Source organism: Eubalaena glacialis, chromosome 11 (assembly GCF_028564815.1).
Source record: "Eubalaena glacialis isolate mEubGla1 chromosome 11, mEubGla1.1.hap2.+ XY, whole genome shotgun sequence".
Lineage (NCBI taxonomy): Eukaryota > Metazoa > Chordata > Mammalia > Artiodactyla > Balaenidae > Eubalaena > Eubalaena glacialis.
Window position 1 is genome coordinate 20,541,361 of NC_083726.1, and position 19,007 is coordinate 20,560,367.

General features: G+C 36.2%; 1 protein-coding gene across 1 annotated transcript in view; it reads right to left on the reverse strand.

Annotated features, from left to right (window-relative positions):
- Window positions 1-19,007, reverse strand: part of MYBPC1 (myosin binding protein C1) — an 80,115-nt gene that overhangs the window by 30,332 nt on the left and 30,776 nt on the right. The window contains exons 9-19 of the mRNA XM_061206635.1: window positions 18,632-18,749; window positions 17,080-17,131; window positions 14,982-15,038; window positions 9,579-9,745; window positions 8,490-8,622; window positions 6,833-6,957; window positions 5,748-5,853; window positions 4,312-4,478; window positions 2,394-2,556; window positions 1,189-1,295; window positions 731-864 (exon numbers count right to left, since the gene is read on the reverse strand). Coding sequence (XP_061062618.1) covers window positions 731-864; window positions 1,189-1,295; window positions 2,394-2,556; window positions 4,312-4,478; window positions 5,748-5,853; window positions 6,833-6,957; window positions 8,490-8,622; window positions 9,579-9,745; window positions 14,982-15,038; window positions 17,080-17,131; window positions 18,632-18,749 — 1,329 coding nt within the window. The remainder of the gene's footprint in view (window positions 1-730; window positions 865-1,188; window positions 1,296-2,393; window positions 2,557-4,311; window positions 4,479-5,747; window positions 5,854-6,832; window positions 6,958-8,489; window positions 8,623-9,578; window positions 9,746-14,981; window positions 15,039-17,079; window positions 17,132-18,631; window positions 18,750-19,007) is intronic.

The following is a 19,007-nucleotide window of genomic DNA, read 5'->3' on the forward strand; positions in this document are numbered from 1 at the left end:
AATTATTTTATTTTTGGTTGCATTGGGTCTTCGTTGCTGTGCACAGGCTTTCTCTAGTTGCGACGAGCGGGGGCTACTCTTCCTTGCGGTGCACGGGCTTCTCATTGTGGTGGCTTCTCCTGTTGAGCACGGGCTCTAGGCACACAGGCTTCAGTAGTTGTGGCACACAGGCTCAGTAGTTGTGGCTTGCAGGCTCTAGAGAGCAGGCTCAGTAGTTGTGGCACACGGGCTTAGTTGCTTTGCAGCATGTGGGATCTTCCCGGACCAGGGATCAAGCCCGTGTCCCCTGCATTGGTAGGCAGATTTTAAACCACTGCGGCACCAGGGAAGTCCCACCCTGTTTTTTTTTTTTTTTTAAATTTTCGTAGCACTCATTACTATCCAAAGTGACTTTGTTTATTTATTTATTTAATAATTCATGTCTATTTCTCTTCCACCCCATTCCCTGACACCCATTAGAAGGAAAGGTAGAACCTCATTCACTGCACATAATAACATTCATATGCATATGCACAGGGTCACATAGTAGGTAGTCAGAAATATGAAAAGCAAATGAATAGTTATTAGATTTGCCTGAAAATCAGTGATCTTTCTTTATTAAAGGAATTACATCTTTGCTGTACATTTATTTGCTGCTTTCTTTCATGTGACTCATGGGAAGCAGGGAGTAAGGTAGGCTGTGTGTGTGTGTGTGTGTGTGTGTGTGTGTGTGTGTGTGTGTAGAACAAACCTTATCTGCTCGGCTCCAAATGGCTTTAGGAGGTGGTTCTCCACTGATGGGAATCTCTAGACGAAGCTTGTTTCCTGCAATTACTGTCACTGTATTGTCAGCATCAAGACCATCCAGGTTGATCTTCGGAGGATCTGGAATATTAACCGTGGCCTTTGTTATCAGACGGTTATTTCCATGTGATTATCTGGGTTAGTACTCGGCTAGTGTTAAACATTGGTAGTAACCAATATTTTATCTGGTCAAAAAGGATATAAGCGGAGTCAAAGTAGTTGGTGCCTGGTACCTTGCAAAACTACTTCATTGTTAAGACCTCTTAAGAATCAACTATTATGATTAGTGATTACTACCAATTCATGTATTTTTCTTTAAATATCACATTTTGAATATAATTCCAAGGTAAGCAAAACCAGAAAAACAAGAACACAACTCTGCAATGATTTCTTTTATCTACTCACCAATAACATGAACTTTGGCAGGCAAAGTAACAGAGTAGGCATCTGGTGCAAATACATAATCACCTTCGTCCTCAACGAGAGCATTGGTTACCACTAATTTGTGGATTCTAAGGAAATGAAAAAATATATTTCTAAGACTTTGCAAAGATTTAGACTGTGTAGGACCCAAACTGAGGAGACACCTGGTTTTATCTTAACTTGTTTAGTGCAGCCTGGAGAGAGACTGAGAATAATGTGATGCCTTAATTATCCTATTTATTGATCCACATTTAGTATTTATTTTGGGCTATATGAAACTATCTCTACAAATACAGCCTGCTTACTATGCAAGAATCTCTTGTGCCTTTTTAAAATCTCATAGCTTAAAAAAGGATAGAAGATAACACCTCACTGATGCCATATTTTAAGATTCAAGAAATTACCAAGAATAACCTGACTTTGGCTTTTTATGCAAACCTAAGAGCAATAGTTCTTTTTTTAAAAAAAGTTGAGGTATAGTTGACGTACATTATTATATATTTCAGGTATACAACATAGTGATTCACAATTTTTAAAGGTTATACTCCATTTATAGTTATTATAAAGTATTGGCATAAGAGCAATAGTTCTTAACTTTATTGGCATCATGAGCCAGTGAATGTCTGATGGACACTATGGCTCCTCAATCTGGAGAAAAACAAGTATTTTTGTACACACAGAATTTGCTTACAATTTCAAAGGATTTATGGGGGCCCCTGAAGTTCATTCACAGTCTCCTAAAAATCTATGGATCCTAGTTTAAGAACTCTTGTCCTACATCTTTGCTAGATTCTAGGATATTATGCAAACCGTCCCCCCCTCAGCAAAAAAAATTGTGGAAAGGTCATATGACACTTACTGGTTAGGGACAGTGAATCCAATTCAACCAGTTCCTCAACTAGAATACAGTATCATTCCTTTAAGCTCATGTTTATATGGAAAGACTCAGTCAATGGGTTTTGAAATAACACAGCACCTCACTGTAAGGTACAGGTACAGGATCACAGGTAGGACATGATGTACAACAGAGAACTCACATAGTCTTGCTATTTGAAAGCAAAGAACTGGAAATAGAGCCTCTCTCTATGAGTACTCTCCAAACATCCTTACCAATCATGTAATTTAGGAAGCAGAAGAAGTGAAGATGGAGACCAGCCCTCACTTAGCGACCACCCTAGCTTACTTACCTTCCCCTGTGAACAATCTTTAGATGGTCAGACTCCTGAATGGGTAGGCCATTTTTAGTCCATTTTCCTGATAAGTTTTCAGATATTTCACACTTCAAGCAGATTTCTTTTCCAAGATTTACAGTCTGATCAGTCAGAGGTGTCAATATCTTCAGAGGTTTTACTGCAGAAATAATAGATGGTTATTAAGTGCCAAATCTAAATTCCAGACAGGCCAAGATGGTGTCATTTCACAATGGTACAGTTTCACTATAATGCTTGTTTTGAAAATGAGAATTTGTTCAATGCAGTTGAAATATTCGGGGACAATTAGAGCATAACACACATATCACGTTTGATTATGCATGATTTTATTCATGAGAAAGACTAGGTGAATCCAGAAAACGGCATCCAGCTGGACTGAGTCAGGTAGGACTGCACAGAGCACACACATACACCTCAGACATCGACCAGCTACTTTAGTTCACCCACGTTAAATGAGCCACATCCATGCGCATCCGAGATCCATGCACACCCGAGATGACAGCTCTCCATCCAGTTTCAAATAACCTCCTTCCGCTACTTCACAATAGCTCACAAACTGCAACACTTCTGACACCACTTCCACAAGCAAATTTCAGGTCTTTTTCAAGGTAAAGTGCCATACTTATTGTAGTATTTATTAACCATTTAACATCTGTAAAACTGTACTACTGTTTTTTTCTTATTAGGTTCTTATCATTTTATTTTTTAAAAAATGTGTCCCTGACAAAATTGTTGAGTGTTGTGTCCTTAACCCCACTTTCCCCATTAGCCCTATGATTTTTATTGCATGATTTTGTACAGCACAGTAATTTTTAGAAATGCATATGTTACATTATAGCAGGACTGACTGTAATTGCTTTAAATGGATACAAATATCAGATAAGGATCTGCCTATGGTTGAAAAAACTTTTTGATATTACATACAATGGCCATCATTCCACAAAACATAAGCAGTGTATTGCGATTACTTCCAAATAATTCAATAATCATATGAATTGCAACTGGACTTAGAAAGAAATAAGGAAGCAGGGTTTCTGCTCTGCATGTATTACCGATCTTCTTGTGCAGTTCACTATTCTAATTTTCATGGCTAACTGGAAGGGACAGACTCTGCCATTAAGAGCTGACTACCGTTAGGGGGTATTTGGGAAAGGACATGAATTCTTTCACGCCTCTAAAGCATATGGGGGGACTTCCCTGGTGGTCCAGTGGTTAAGACTTTGCCTTCCAATGCAAGGGGTGCAGGTTCGATCCCTGGTTGGGGAGCTAAGATCCTACATGTCTCACAGCCAAAAAAACCAAAACATAAAAAACAGAAGCAATATTGTAACAAATTCAATAACGACTTAAAAAAAAATGGTCCACATCAAAAAAAAAATCTTTTAAAAAATTGTTTAAAAAAATAAATAAAGCATATCGGCAAATTAGCTCTTAGTCTTCTCAGTTGAGGCCCATTAGTTTGAGCAACTTCTCAGCCCAAATGTAATTGAAGAATGTTGAATGTTTATTGAAGAGATAGCAAGTTCACCAAACCAAAGGTCACCAAAGGATTAAGCAAACAGGATATCAGGATTTGATATCATATCTAAGTATTTATCATCTATTTATATGGTTTGGGGACTGAAATATTTCTTAACCATTTGGGTAATTTCTCTGGCAGGTGATTTTTATACTTCCTTCCCAATATGGGTATTCTACTGCTAAACGGAGTAGTAAGTTCTTAGAGACCCTGATTGATATGACATAGACACTCAGCTGGAATGGAATCTAATTTTACATATTTTAAATTGCCACAAGTAGAAGTCAAATAGATTGAAACTCTCCTAAAACTGAATTAACAAACACAACACACTAGTAAAACAGCTTGGAAGACATCCAAGGAAGTCTTACTTACAGTCAATGGTAAGTTTAGCGGAGGACTGTCCTCCTGTTGCCATTACAGAATATTCTGCAGTATCAGCCTTTGTTGCTTCTTCTATGACCAAAATGTGTTTTTTGCCATCAACTTTAATGTAGTGTCTTGATCTTGGACCAGGGATGATTTCCTCACCATTCTTAAACCTGAGTTAAAATAGATTATAAAAAGAAGTTCTATAAAAGACCCTTCAGGAGACAGATACCAGACACTCAAGAACTTTTTGTTGAATTAAAGAATGTATGGATCAATGTATCAATAGATTAATATTGTAACAAGTATTGTCTGAAAAATGACACTAAAAACATAAGCCCACTCTTTCCATTTAAGATCAATCAGATAAAGATGCTAACAGTGGATATTACCTACGTTTGGGCTCTTGACGCACACTAGTAAGAATATCATTTTAATACACTTTAAAGACAGTTGTGATTCTAGATTAGAATGAACAATCTATTCTGTACCAATTACTAGAGATTCCTGCTGCATAATTTACTCTGTTTCTCAATTAAGATTTTAAGATTCCGAATCGTCTAGTCTTTAATTTTGAGGTTACTCACAGAGAACTTGAGAAAACACTTCCCATCTGACCCCAAAACTACGCTTTTTATTTTTAAGAAATGTTAAAGTAATTGGTAATTCTCAGTCTAAAGTATTTTTCTGAGATACTGTAACAATAAAGTTACTAGGAATAACATGAAAAAAAGTATATTTTCTTTTTCTTTTTTTTTGAAGAAAAGTATATTTTCCATGTAACTTGCCAGTATGGCATAGTGAGAGTAAGCATGGTATAGAGCACCCATGGGCTTTGGAGTCAAATAGACCTGGAGAACCTTGAGCCATCCATTTATTAGTAAGTGCCTATTTCCCTATATCCTTACCAATATAGATTTCTGAATCCTTTTTCAGTTTTCTGTTTCACAGGTGAAAAAAAACCCCAGTATCTTAGTACAGTTTTAGCTAAAACTTCTTCTAACACGAATGAGGTTGAGATCCTTTTCATATCTGTAAATGCAATTTCCTGTTCTCCAAACTATGAAGGTACTTTTTTCGTCTATTAAAAATGGACAGGGACTTCCCTGGTGGCGCAGTGGTTAAGAATCCGCCTGCCAATGCAGGGGACATGGGTCCGAGCCCTGGTCCAGGAAGACCCCCACATGCCGCGGAGCAACTAAGCCCGTGCGCCACAACTACTGAGCCTGCGAGCCACAACTACTGAAGCCTGCGAGCCACAACTACTGAAGCCTGCGCGCCTAGAGCCCGTGCTCCTCAGCAAGAGAAGCCACCGCCATGAGAAGCCCGCGCACCGCAACGAAGAGTAGCCCCTGCTCGCCGCAACTAGAGAAAGCCTGCGTGCAGCAACAAAGACCCAACACAGCCAAAAAAAAAGGACAGACCTCAGGAAAGCTATTTACCATTTTACATGGGCATCATCTTCAGACACCTCACATTCTAATTCCACTCTGTCCCCACAGTACGCTCTTGTATCTTCCAGCTGTTTGGTCACTGTAACTGGAGCCTCTAGTGTGAAAAAAAGGAAAATCAGAATCATTAAATGTCCAAAAACCTGCCTTGTGACCCTGGGTTTGTTCACAGATGAAAAACCAACAATAAGAAAGTATCATCCATCATAGAGCCATGGTTAGATGGTGGTAGGTAGTAGGTAGGTTTTTTATGATTTTTTCATGGCAAAATAAATAGCTGGCAACCCTGGGTAAGTTTTTCCAATTTTCTAAGAACTCTTCAAATCAAATAAATTATTGTTTTAGAGAGCAGACACATTGTATCAGATATCTTTCTTTTGGCAAATAAGATACCAGATGGTAGGCATTTCTGGGGAAGGAGAACCTATAACACTAAAATTCTCTACTTCTGGTTCTAGACGGATGATAGAGATTGCAGAATTGTCTTTTTACAAAATTTTTTAATTGAAGTATAGTTGATGCTCAAGATTACAGAGCTGCCTTAATCATAGGTCCTCATAAAGAAAATAAGTGATTCATGGCTTCATTGACACCCTCCAGCTCTTTCACAATGTCTTAGTAAATGATGGTCTTCAGCGATCTCAGTGCCAACGATTGATGCCCTTTACTAATGAAGCTGTTTCAAGGGAAATCTATTTGTGATCAGCTGAGTGTGTGAAATGGTTATCCAGTAGACTTTATTGGGTTTCAGAAGTTATCACGAGAACAATTATATGGCAAAATACTGCTTGCTTGAGCCAAAACTACAAGGCACTTTTACTCAGCAGTTTTTTTCTCCCCTTGGCTTTTCTAGTCTTCAACGAACCTGAAGATTAATTAGGATATACAATAACTGCCAGTACAGAGAGGCTTTAATCCAGAGCCAGTCTAACACCCAAGATAAACCATCTCTAGAGGTACTACCGTCTCTGCTCTGGAGCTCAAAAGCTCACTTCATCATTTCCATTTTGATTATTACCCCTGAGAGAAGGAGAGCTGTTGGCTCTTGATGGCTACAGTAAGAAATTTCACTTTACCTCTCACAAAGAGCTCAGTGGAGCATTTGTCATCACCAGCTGTCACATAATACTCTGAATCATCTGTTAGCACACAGTTATTGATAAACATGATTCTTTCACATCCTTTATGTTCAAAGATGTATCTGGTTTAAACAGAAGGAAGATAAACAGAATCCGTGAACTTGATTTTATTCTTTTCTTTATTGCCAGCAAATTTGGCTTATAATTCAGTAATATTTGAAAGTCAGAAATAGTAATTTTGATCTGCAATTTATGTAGCCATGTCTTACATAGTTTAATAAACATCAAACATGAAACCAATTTCTATCTTTATAACATGTAATGTAACACATATGCATATTTACACATAATATTTAATGTCATTTTCTTTTATGTATGTTTTTCATTTCAAATATAAATCAGTACTCACATATTTGCCAACGAACCTATTGTTGGAAAATAGGGTTGGCTAAGATTTTTAACTCTGTACATTTTAAAAAATGAGCAATTCATCTACTTTATAGAGGGACAGAGATGATCTTTTTCATTGATTCATTGATTTCACTCCTTGCTAGCCCAGTGAGACAGATTTTATTGGGTGAATAAATGATTATACAATTTAAGCAATAATATGAACTTAATCATTAACATAGATGGTAAATTCTATAGAATGTGATATTCCCTTAAATGAGCTTAAGAACTAGTGTTATCATATCATAGTTATCATCTACTAAGAAAGAAGTTGAGTGTTTGGAAACAAAAACCTGAAATCTAAGAAGATTGCAAAATTTGATTATCTGTGACCTAGATTATGGATGGGTATATTAGGGCATCATAACAGACTAAAGAAAAAGTTCTCATTTGGGAAATTCTCAACTTGAAGACTTCAAGAACAAAACACTAAGCAACATTTTTCTAGGTAAAGATAACCAAGTAAAGTTATGTTTTTGGTAAATTCAGGCTGCCTTCAAGAGATTTTTACCAGATATAAACATTATTATCACAAAGTCACTCTGAGAGCATGACCACATTAAGAAATTGGAATCCACCTAATTGTACCACAGAAGTGACAGATATTCAGGATTAAAGTCTTTTATAAATATGCACGTGGCTCCTGTTAAGTTAAAAAATATATATTGGAGTTGAAAATCTCTCAGACTGAGAAGGATCTCTGTAAAGTAGTTTCATAATAGACTAGCGATACCATCAGATATCAGGGATTAGTCTGTTTCCTTCATTTGGGAAAGGGCCAAAAAACAATAAAACACAGGCTTTAGATGCTACTCTGGAAAAACAAAAGTTATCTAATTATAAGGTGTGATTCCCAGCTGGTATATCAAATATAGATTTCAATTTTTTTCAAAATTTGATTTTAAAAAAACTGGGAGAAGTTTGGCAATGCTCTGAAGTAATCACATATAACCTACAGTGACACAAATCCATAGTTAGGAATCACTTGAAATAGTTTGTATAGAATTAAAACATAAAACAGGGTTTAATTTATATAGTACTATAATTTTGATGGTTCCAAAATACATGAAAAGTTTTTGCTGTCCCTCTATATGATTTTGTATCATACGGGTATAACTAAAAAGTGCTTTTAGGCATAGAAAATTAAGTCAAATTACTCTTTGATTTGTATAGTTACCACTGATTATTCGCAAATTCCACTTACTTTGTACTGGGTCGAATTTCTTGACCATTTTTATACCATTTCACCTCCAACTTTGGATCCGCCAGTTCCACAGCAAATCTTACCCTGCCTCCTTTATCAACCTGATACGCAGGATCGAGAATTTTTGCAAAAGCTGGAAGAGAGAAGAAGCAAAACTATATTCACATGCATAGGCTATGAATTTAAATAGTCAATATATGTATGAGAACCTAAAGCTAAATAAAAAATTGAGACTGAAGAAGAAAGAATTAGGAACCTTCCAAATTATCCCTTATATTTTAGGAGTCTGCATCGATTTATAAACAATAAGATGGTTTAAAAATGTAAAGAGAATCCACATGCTTTTGGAAGAAACATAAGAAAAGAATTATTGAAGAGACTTCAAAAATGATTACCTTCATTCTTCAGGGAATGTATGATATAAAGTATCCAAATGAAATTTGGACTTGAAGAACATGCTCATTCTCCTAATATGATTATTATCAGGATCATTGGCATTATCTGTGTACATCTATGTCACAGTTTTTTATCATATAATTTATGAGATACTTTCGATGACTCGTGAGCTTAAATGGAATGCTTTTGACTGACTGAAATAGTAGGCTTATCAAAGTTTCTGTACTGTGGAAACTTGCCCAAATATTGGCATGTTTAAACACTTGGGTAACCATATCGGGTGTGAGAAGTGAATTCCCCGTGCCTCATCAAATGGGTGGAAGAATATAACAGTAAAACAAAGAAACATAGAATCTACTCTGCCTAAATAAGAATCAGGAATTTGAGAGTGAGGGAGAGATGCAGAGGCTGGAGAAAGGGGCCGCTGAGAAATTCCCAGTAACAGCGGGAATGTTTAATATTCCATTATATAATACATTGTATGTGTCACTGTAATGCACCTTCTGTTACCTTAAACCTTCAGCAGCTGTCTGCTACCCGCTTAGCCTGTGTGATGTGCGGGGCAGTAAACTACTTCACCTCAAGTCAAGTTAACCAAGAGAAGAGTAACCCCTGCAAATTCCACCCCAACTAGTTCGTCCCCAAACCCAGTAGGAAATAGGAAGGATTAAGATCTCCCCCAGGGGTGCTCACCTGCGCTCTTCTTCTCCACTCTGCGCATGCGCTTGAGCCGCCTGAGCATCCCGCGCAAGTCAGTGATGCCATACTGGAAGGCGATCTTCTCGTACTCGCTGGGTTTCGCATTCTTCAGCAGCTCCCACACGTCTACCTCAGGTTCTTCCTCCTGCTGCTTCACCTCCCTAACCGGGGAGAACCATTGCCTAGTTTAATAGCTGCCCACTGGCCCTTAAAGACAAGGAAGGTCGGAGTATGGCACCGATTTTTCGGGTCAGTGCTACAAGCTCTGTTTAAAGCCTGAGTCCTTAAAGCCGAGGGGAAAGTGTACTTTGCCTGAAGTCTCAGGGAAACTTCCAGATAGTCAAAGATCAGATACGTGCACTTATATTAACGCTCTCGTTTATCCTAGTTAAAAACACAATATTAGGGGGAGAGGAGGATACCAGGAAATATCCTTAAGATATTTTTACTTATTTTCAACTTGCAAGTCTAAATAGGAGGTGAGATTTTAAGGAACTTAAATGTTTTCATCTAGGATATCGATATTGAAATAAGGATTAAGAACCAGAAGATTTTAGGTGTTGGTCTGTGAAAGAACAATGCTCTCTTTCTACCTTCATTGGCGTGCATACCCTAGCTCTATATGGAGATGGTACAAATACAGTATTTCAAATCTTCAGATTTTGCAAATAGCATTTTTCCTACCATGTTAGTAAATGTGTACATTAACCATTTTTGCTGTTTGTTAATACAAAAAACATTTGAAACTGTGACTAAGCGTTTGTTTTTTGTTTTTGTTTTTGTTTTGGTTTGGTTGTTTTTCATATGATTTTTGTGTATACATATTCTTTTTAAGAGAAAACTATTTTTTTCTAAATTGTCAGAGTAAAAAAAGAGAATGAGATCCACAAATCTCTCGTATTTCATCTTAAAGTATTGTCTTGAACTTTTTTGGAAGCAGGTTGGGTATGAATCATGAAAATATAAATGTGAAACTGTAAAGCAAGTCATTAAGCATTCCACGAACAAGGCGAAAGTAATTTCTTAGTGTAATTATCAAAATTATGACTCTAAATTTTGATCACTGGCAAAAGAACATATAAAGAACATATATAACTAATATATATACACACATATATATGATTTAAAGTACATACACTAGTCTGTATTTTAAAGCCAAAAAATGAAACAAAACTCAGGAATAAACACTTTTAGGGAAAGAGACTTAGTATAAATGCAAAATATAATTCAAATTAATTTCCTTCACTAGCTAAGTAGTCCTAATTTTGTTTAAGCTCAGTTGACTCTTTTTATCAACTAAGGTTAATTTGGAAATGTTATAGTGACTGCTTACTGTGAATAATGCTGGTTTGGATATGATTTTTCCAGGAAAACTGGTCAACACATCTTAAACATCAGTGTGAAAACAGATTCATGCTATCATGTTAGCAAATAATGAGTTGCATATGTTTGCATTGTCCAATTAATTACACTTGCTTCAGAATTTCTTGAGGAAAGACTGGGTTGTAATCATAGGGAAGGGGAGGAGACTATAAATATGAACATAGAGTTTAGGGTGGCATTAGGCAAGGATGACTTCTGCATATCTAATTTCCGTTGTTGTGTAAGTCTTTTGCCCAGTAGAGGATGCTGAGGCAAATCTGGGAAATGGAAGGAAGTGAGAGGTCATTGGTCCATCAGTAACCTTTGTGGGAAGGACTAGCAACACCATTAGGAAAATGTGCCTCTTAAAGACTCAAGACACAACTAGTATCTTCATTTCACTGAAATGGTAATTACACCCTCTATTAACATGGGGAAATTGAAAAGCTTAAGAAAATTGTCCCGAAGTTGAAATATTGGTAATAATTTGCCTGATCTACTATATCTACTGCCTGAAAGCAGTCTAAATTTCAAATATAACATTTAAATATTTTGTAGGAAGTCTTGGAGAATTGCAATTAAAATGTGTATGTGTGTATATATGTATATATTCTCTGTGGGTCTTTCCTCAATCCACTTTATTATTGCTCTATTTTTGTCACATTAGCCTGAGTCCCCACATTGTAAAATCATGCCATACTACATTGTGTTCAATTTGTATCTCAACCAAGAAGAATTACATACACATTTCAAGTGTCCTCCTGACACTGATGAAAAGATTTAAAGATATCAAACTAGATTAAAATAGATAACAAGAGGCACAAATCAAACACTGAGGTATGCCTAGATGAATGAGGTGAATGTTTATATGAGGAAGCCAGTAATAAAGATCATCATTTTCAGTGTGTTTCTTGAGTCAGTTTTGTTGGTAGATTCATAAAACCAATCATCCTCACCATTTTTTTTCTCATTAAAACACCAAAATACACCCCGCTCTACTACGACCTTAATCCTAATACAAACACCAATGACCTCTTGCCTCTTCCTTCTTCCTTTCCTCTCCATCACTTCACTGAATCCCAAATTGCAAGGAGATGTATTCATTATTTTGAACTGGAACGTGAGGTCAAGGCTGCCATCTGTAGCATCTCCTTTACTCATTCAGAACACATCTATACTTACTGCAGTGGCTGCACATGACCCTATCTGCATGGCTACATTAAGTTTCAGTAGGGAGAAAAAGCCAAATTTCTATAGGCACTACTGATTCCTTTCCAAGCATGGGGATAGACCTATATAACATTTACAGTACTTCCATCTACATCGAAATTTCTATAACTTGACACTCTTAGTGAAATATAAAGCAGTTATAGAAATTTTATGTAGAATAAACTTTTAAGTATTTATATAGGTCAAGTCCCATAACAAGATACTGCCCAAAAGACTGACTGTGATTTATCTAATGTCTATTTGAAATAGGCTGACTGTGTTCAGGTCAGGGAGATCTTTTGTTGTATAAAGATGTTGGTTGTAATGATATTTATACTCATAGGGATTTTGCCACAGACTCTTGGAGGAGTAGAAATGGTAACCACATGTCTTTACCACAATGAAAACACATGCAATTCACAAATTAGTAGGAAAACACAATGATTTCTAAAGTTATACTGGTGGACTAGTATATAGTATATTAAATGAATATAGTCTTATGATAACAACAATCTAATTATGAGTCAAAATAATAATTAGGGGATATAAAGAAAATGAGAACTGGAGACATGTTGACTGCCCATTATTTTCTAGTAATTTTTTTTTCCTTAGTCATTTTGACCATTAATTAGATTTCTTTTACTCTGCAAACTACTGGTAGAACTAGTCTGTTCTTTTTTCTTTCTTTTTCCTTTTAATCAGACTTGGCACCTAATAATCTACTGTATTACAGTTTTATTGATTGATTGTGTGTGTGTGTGTATGTGTATGTGTATTTTGTCACTTTACTAATATAAATTCTTCAAGGGAAAATGTCACATTTTGGGGGGAAGTGGATATTTATTTGACACCTGTACGAGCCAGGCCTTTTACATTTAACTTAATTCTCACAATAATTCTCTTAAGTAGTTTTATTCTCCACATTTACAGATGTGGAAAACAAGTCTCAGGGAGGACATATAATTTGACCAAAGTCATGCACAGTAATTAGTAAATGGGAGAGTTGAGACTCAAATCCATGTTTTAACCACTACCTTTACCTTTCCACAAATATGTATCTCTCGCTTTCTACGTGCCAAGTGCTGGAAGGCACTGGATTTCTTTTCCTCACATCACCTAGTATTATATTCTACACAAAGAGCGCATTTAGTATTTTCCTGGTTGAGTAAATGCAGGAAAAAAAACCCCAAAAAACAAAAAACCTCTCTTGTCTTCCCATAGTTTCAATTTGTGCTATAAATGTCCGAGGCGCCAACTTCTGAGGCAGATTCAGAGTGGCGTTTCTTATGTGGAGTCACAGGAAATGTGCTGACTCAGAAAAGGGAAACTTGGATTTAGGTCCCTGCCCTTCCTCTAACTAGCTGTGTGACTTGGGGTAAGTCACTCAACATCTCTGGTCTTTGGTTTCTCACCTGTAGAACAGGAAGAGTGAGGCTCACTTAAGGTCACTTCATATACTATTGCTTTAAATACATCTGGGGAATTAATAAATATTATTGAGACTAATGATTATTTGAAGTATCCAGAGAAGGAAAAATGTTTTTGACACTGCCGAAATCTATTGATTGGCTAATATCCATTTGGTTATTAATAAATGGCACCTGTTAATATTTCTGTTCTCAACCTAAATGTTTAGAGCTGGGGGTGAATTTTTCATTCACAGGGACTTGAATAAAGCCATCCAACTAAACTGAGAATGAACACAAGCCCATTTATTACTATTTGTAATTTGTTTTGAAGCATTTCTATCTATACTTACAATTATTTAGTAACCATAGAAAGCAGTAAAAATAATAAAAAGTGAATCTAAAATGCTAAATGAAAACATATCAATATTATATATCATTAATTTAGAATTATAGTTTTACTGTTTATTCACAAGTTTGGTAGATAAACACAATCCCAGCAAAAGTCATTTTCTTTTTGTTGCTTCTGTGCTATAGTAAATATCTAGATATGTATATCTTTATATATAACACATATATAATATAATATATTTATGATTATGTATATGCATATTTATGGGCAGAAATTCTATAAAATGGTTGTATACTAAATATCCATAATGAAAATCTATAAATTTTATTGCCAGAGAGTACAAAGTTAAGGGAGTGTGAGTGATAATACTAAACACATCTCTATTTTACTACTATATTTTATCTCATCTAAAACTGCACATTTTTGGACATTTTAAACATCTCTGAAATAAGGATGTACCTTATAGTCAATAGTATGTCATAATAAACAATTTGGAGCAATTTTTTTCATTGCTTAGTGATTTATAAAATACAGGTATATATTAACATGAATGGTGTCTTAGATTTGATGAAATATAGTAAATCACCAATACTATGTTAAAGTATATATATACTTGCTGAGACTTCTACCAAAAGACTTCTACCAAAATTTTGAAATTGATTTTGCAGTCAAATATCAAAAGCAGAAGAATGGAGGCTTTATTTATTCAATCATGACAAGGAATCATGATTGAAATAATAGAAATCATGAGAGAAATAAAAAGTATTCAGGTATTTAAGTCTCTGTCTCAGTTTTCAGATTTCCTCATCCCCTTCTAAGAAAGTATGTAAAGACTCATGAAACATTTAAAAAGAAAGTAAAAGCATCAGCTAAAATCTTTAACAGATTAGTATGCAGTTGTTTCTCTGTCTCTTTCTTAGTCAACGCTGTTACAGTATTCCATAAGCAAAACACATTTTAAGAAATGAGAAATTCTTTGAAAAACATCTACTTTAAACTTGACTCCTCTGAGTGGGTATCTAAAAGATTTCCAGGCCAAAGCGCCTCACTCCATCACTGGATTCTCACCTACGTTTCAGGAGACCACTAAAGTCAAGTTCCCCTGCATCCTCTTGACCTTCTCCACTGTCATTAACAAAAGAAAAGCAAATCCGGGTTTAATGCTGAGACACATACACAACAGTTTCCCCCAAACACTCTACATATAACGTATATGCAATTTTGTACTAGCACACAAGTCATAGGACTAAACCAACACAAACACTTTCTTTTCACACAAGTGACATTTTAAGTTTTGGAGAATGTACTTGTGGAAAAGTAAACATGAGGAGCTTGTGTTACTCTACGATTTCGGAAGGCACATTTTTGTAGATTGCATATATAAAACTGCTTGGATTTGTGTTCAAACAGAGTAACACAAATGCACTTAAGCCAAGCAACACAAAGTACTTTGTTTTTGCAAGTTGGGGGCGCTAGAAACATACCTGTGTAAAAAAGCAAAGGACTTTTGCTGATCTCTGTTCTTCATGTCAGACAGAGATTGGCTTGGAGGACGAAGTGTACCAGTGTCAAATATATAAGTACAAAACTTATATTCAAAGGTAACCTCTTTGTGTCCATCAATAGATTAATCAGATAATGTGATACCAACATAACAAAAATGGAGCTAGTGCAGAGCTTTTTAAAAGATGCATTCCTTTCTCTTTTAAAGAGAAAGGATTATAAGCTTTTCATTTTCTTATTAATATTTATACCTTTTAAAATGTATTTTCCAAAAATTTGTCTTGGAATTGTTGAGTCCTTTACTAGGAGTTTTGAAAAGTGCTTTCCTATAGAGAAATGCATCTTAATTTAGGCATGCAGCCACCTTCATGATTTCATATAAACTCTAAATATAATAGAAGCTATGGAACTGACATTTAAATGGCACTACATATTTACTTACGTGTTTAATTTTTTAATGAAGATTTTGTTTCCTGCTCTTTTACAAATGTTAGTTATGGTTTCTAAGAAAAGAGTCTGTGGGTTTAAAAACAGCGTGTATAACACGTAAGTTATAAGAATTGAGCTCAAATCATGTGTTTTCAAAACTTCTCTAATAGCACGTATTTGGAGAAGACCTTTTGACATAAACACATTTCTATTCTCTTAAAGCCCAAAACTTAGTAGATTACATCTTCCTCTCTTAAAATAGACTTATACATAGGATGAATGTAGTTTTAGATCTATGCATTTGCTGAACGTGGGGTGAAGGGAAGGTAAGAGATTTTGAAAGTTATGACTTAAAAAAATACAATTGACTGATCAGGAAGTATTAAATATCTTTTAAAAGTAATTACAATTTTCATTTGTTCATAATTTAGGAGGGAACTATGACTTTTATTAACAGACTAAATCGTTGTTTTATGCTAGTTTCAGATGACTTTCCTTATTCAACAACACTTATGTGGATTCTGTCTTAAGAAGAACAAAACATTTGCTCTCATGAATGAATTTGTATTTTGGAAGAATTAAGTACAGAGCGTAAAATAATGGCAGGAAAAGGCTAGTCACATTTCTCATAGGCTAGAAAATTCTTTTCATTTTTCTTCTTTGACCCCCTGATATTTCAGCCTTGGCAGTTGCAAAATAAATCAATTAAGTATCTATATTTTGCCTTTCTACAATGTTCTTTATTCCAGCAGACTCAGTGGTCTTTCATTTAGGATAATTCCTCATTTAAATAGTGCTAACTTCAGTAAGTAGCTACTTAATTGTAGTTTTCTGGACACATGGTTTAATTGCTCCATACGTGATTTCTAGATAAAAGGCAACATAAGTTTTCTGATATCACTTAACTGATGCTATATGAGATGTGTATTGTTATAATCTTTGTGGGCCATTTGGTAGAAAATAATGCAATTAAGGAAGAAGCCTCATAGACCCGTAAAATGGGAGCTTCCTATAACAAGAATATTCTAAAAAATGATCAGCATATACACGAGTTGGCATATTAAACCCACAGCTTCTCTTGAACACTAACTTTTGAATATTTAGCATGTTTGACTTCAGTGAAAAGAGTTGATCTCATTTGGAATATAGAGTGTGGGGGAAGGGAAAGTGTGTTTTGAAAATCTTCCACTTTCATGTTATACAAAAGCTACCTAGATTCCCCTTTTGAAGTTACCTTCTCTTGAAAGCAGATCTGATGTCAAGGCTTGGAGTAGTCCCAGTAGATTCTTTGAAAGGAAAGAAAACAATAAAATAAATACCCATTAAGAAGGCAGTTTTGTGTTCAGTTCCTTTCCAGGCTGTGGGGATTCTTCAGATGGAAGGAATGCCAGGTGAAGGAGGGATGGCTGTCCTCCCAATGGCTGAGCTGCGGAGGCATCACACCTCACCCCTCCTCACACAGAATCAATGAAGGGACTTTAGGAGTTACCGTATCCAGTTGTCATTCCACCTGTCTGCCCATTAGAGTCACCTAAGGAGCTTAAAAAATGTCAGCTTCTTGATCTCCCTGCTGGAGATTTTGATTCACCAGATCAGGGATGGGCTCCTGGAAATCAATATTCTGAAAACGCCCCTCAGGTGATTCTCAGAGATGCCTGGCCAGGGTGAAGAAGCAGTGCTCAGGACCAAATTCCCACTTAATACAGAAATCTCAACAGCACCACCACCCATGGTCACCCAGCCTCTGCTTGACAACTCTTGGACTGGGACCCTCACAACCTTCTGTTGTGTCTCTATATAGCTTTAAGGAAAGAGCTTGTGCTAATGTGAAGACAAAATTCACCTTCTCTTAATTTCCACCTTTTGATCCTAATCTGCCTAAACACTTCTCAAGGACATGGATAATGGCCTTTTCCTTCTGTGTGACAGCCCTTCCCCTATTTACAATGAGTCATAAATGCCTGGCCTCCTTCACCTACACATTCAAGCTGAATGGGGCATAGTTCCTGGATTCTTCATCTTCCCAGTTACCCTACTCCAGGAGGGATCCCAGTGGAGGTATGGTACCCATGGCCAAAGGCATTACTTCAAATGTGGAACAAGTAGCATGTTACAGAGAGTGGTATCACTTCCTAAACCTAGATCCTATAACACTTGTAATGCTCTGGTTTTAAATTACCTCAGCTTTGTCTTTTGTAGCTACATCACACTTTGGGTTCATTTTAAGTTTATGATGTTTGCTGCCAAGTCAACTTTCCCTTTGTATACTTATCAAAGTATTGTCTTTTCCCCTATGTACATACATACCTTTAATTTATTCCTATTAAATTCACTCTTGGCAGTACACAGAACATACAGATGAAGAACTTCCATATCTGACATCAGTCCTTATAAGAGAAATCCTCCCTTCTACCTGGGTATCCTGGCATCTTCATCCCATATTAACTTATCCCCAAACCTGAGTGGGAATAAGAGGACCAAACGAAACAGGTACATTCAGTAGCAGCTAAAAAAGTCATCGGCCCTTATCTGAGAGATTGAATAGCATGGATAGCATGGATAAGAGATATTTACAATAAATTCCTCCAAATTCTGTTTTTAAATTGTCTCATAACAATTTAATTCAGCAAGCTTGCTGAGACTACCACAATCAGAAACACACACAGTTTTAAAGGAAACTTTATTTCCAAAATCTCATACTAATAAATGGCCTTATTCTCCTCTATCCTCTCATACCTCATAAACAAAAAACAATTAAACTTATCCAGACTAGAAGTCTCTCTTACCATGTACTTCAAGATCGAAGGAACAGCTGTCAAACTTATCCTTATAGCTGACCTCGCATCTGTAGTTTCCTGCATAGTTCTCTTTGGCCTGGATGATCTGCATCTCAAATGTGTACACCTGCAATGAAATGTATCCGGACATATTTCAGCCCTACCTTGCCGACAGAAAGAGGCCATCACATTGCAGTTATTTCCCCAGTTCCTCAGCATTGGCTTAAAGACGTGTCTGTATCTGGGGATTCCGGTACAATGTTCTCAGTATGGGAGGGGTCAATGCAATGCTCTGAAGCCCCTGGAGACAGCAGGGCAACCACACTGGAGTGTAAACACTAGAAATGGGAACTGCAGCAGATGTTCTGGGACTGAAGTCTCTCAA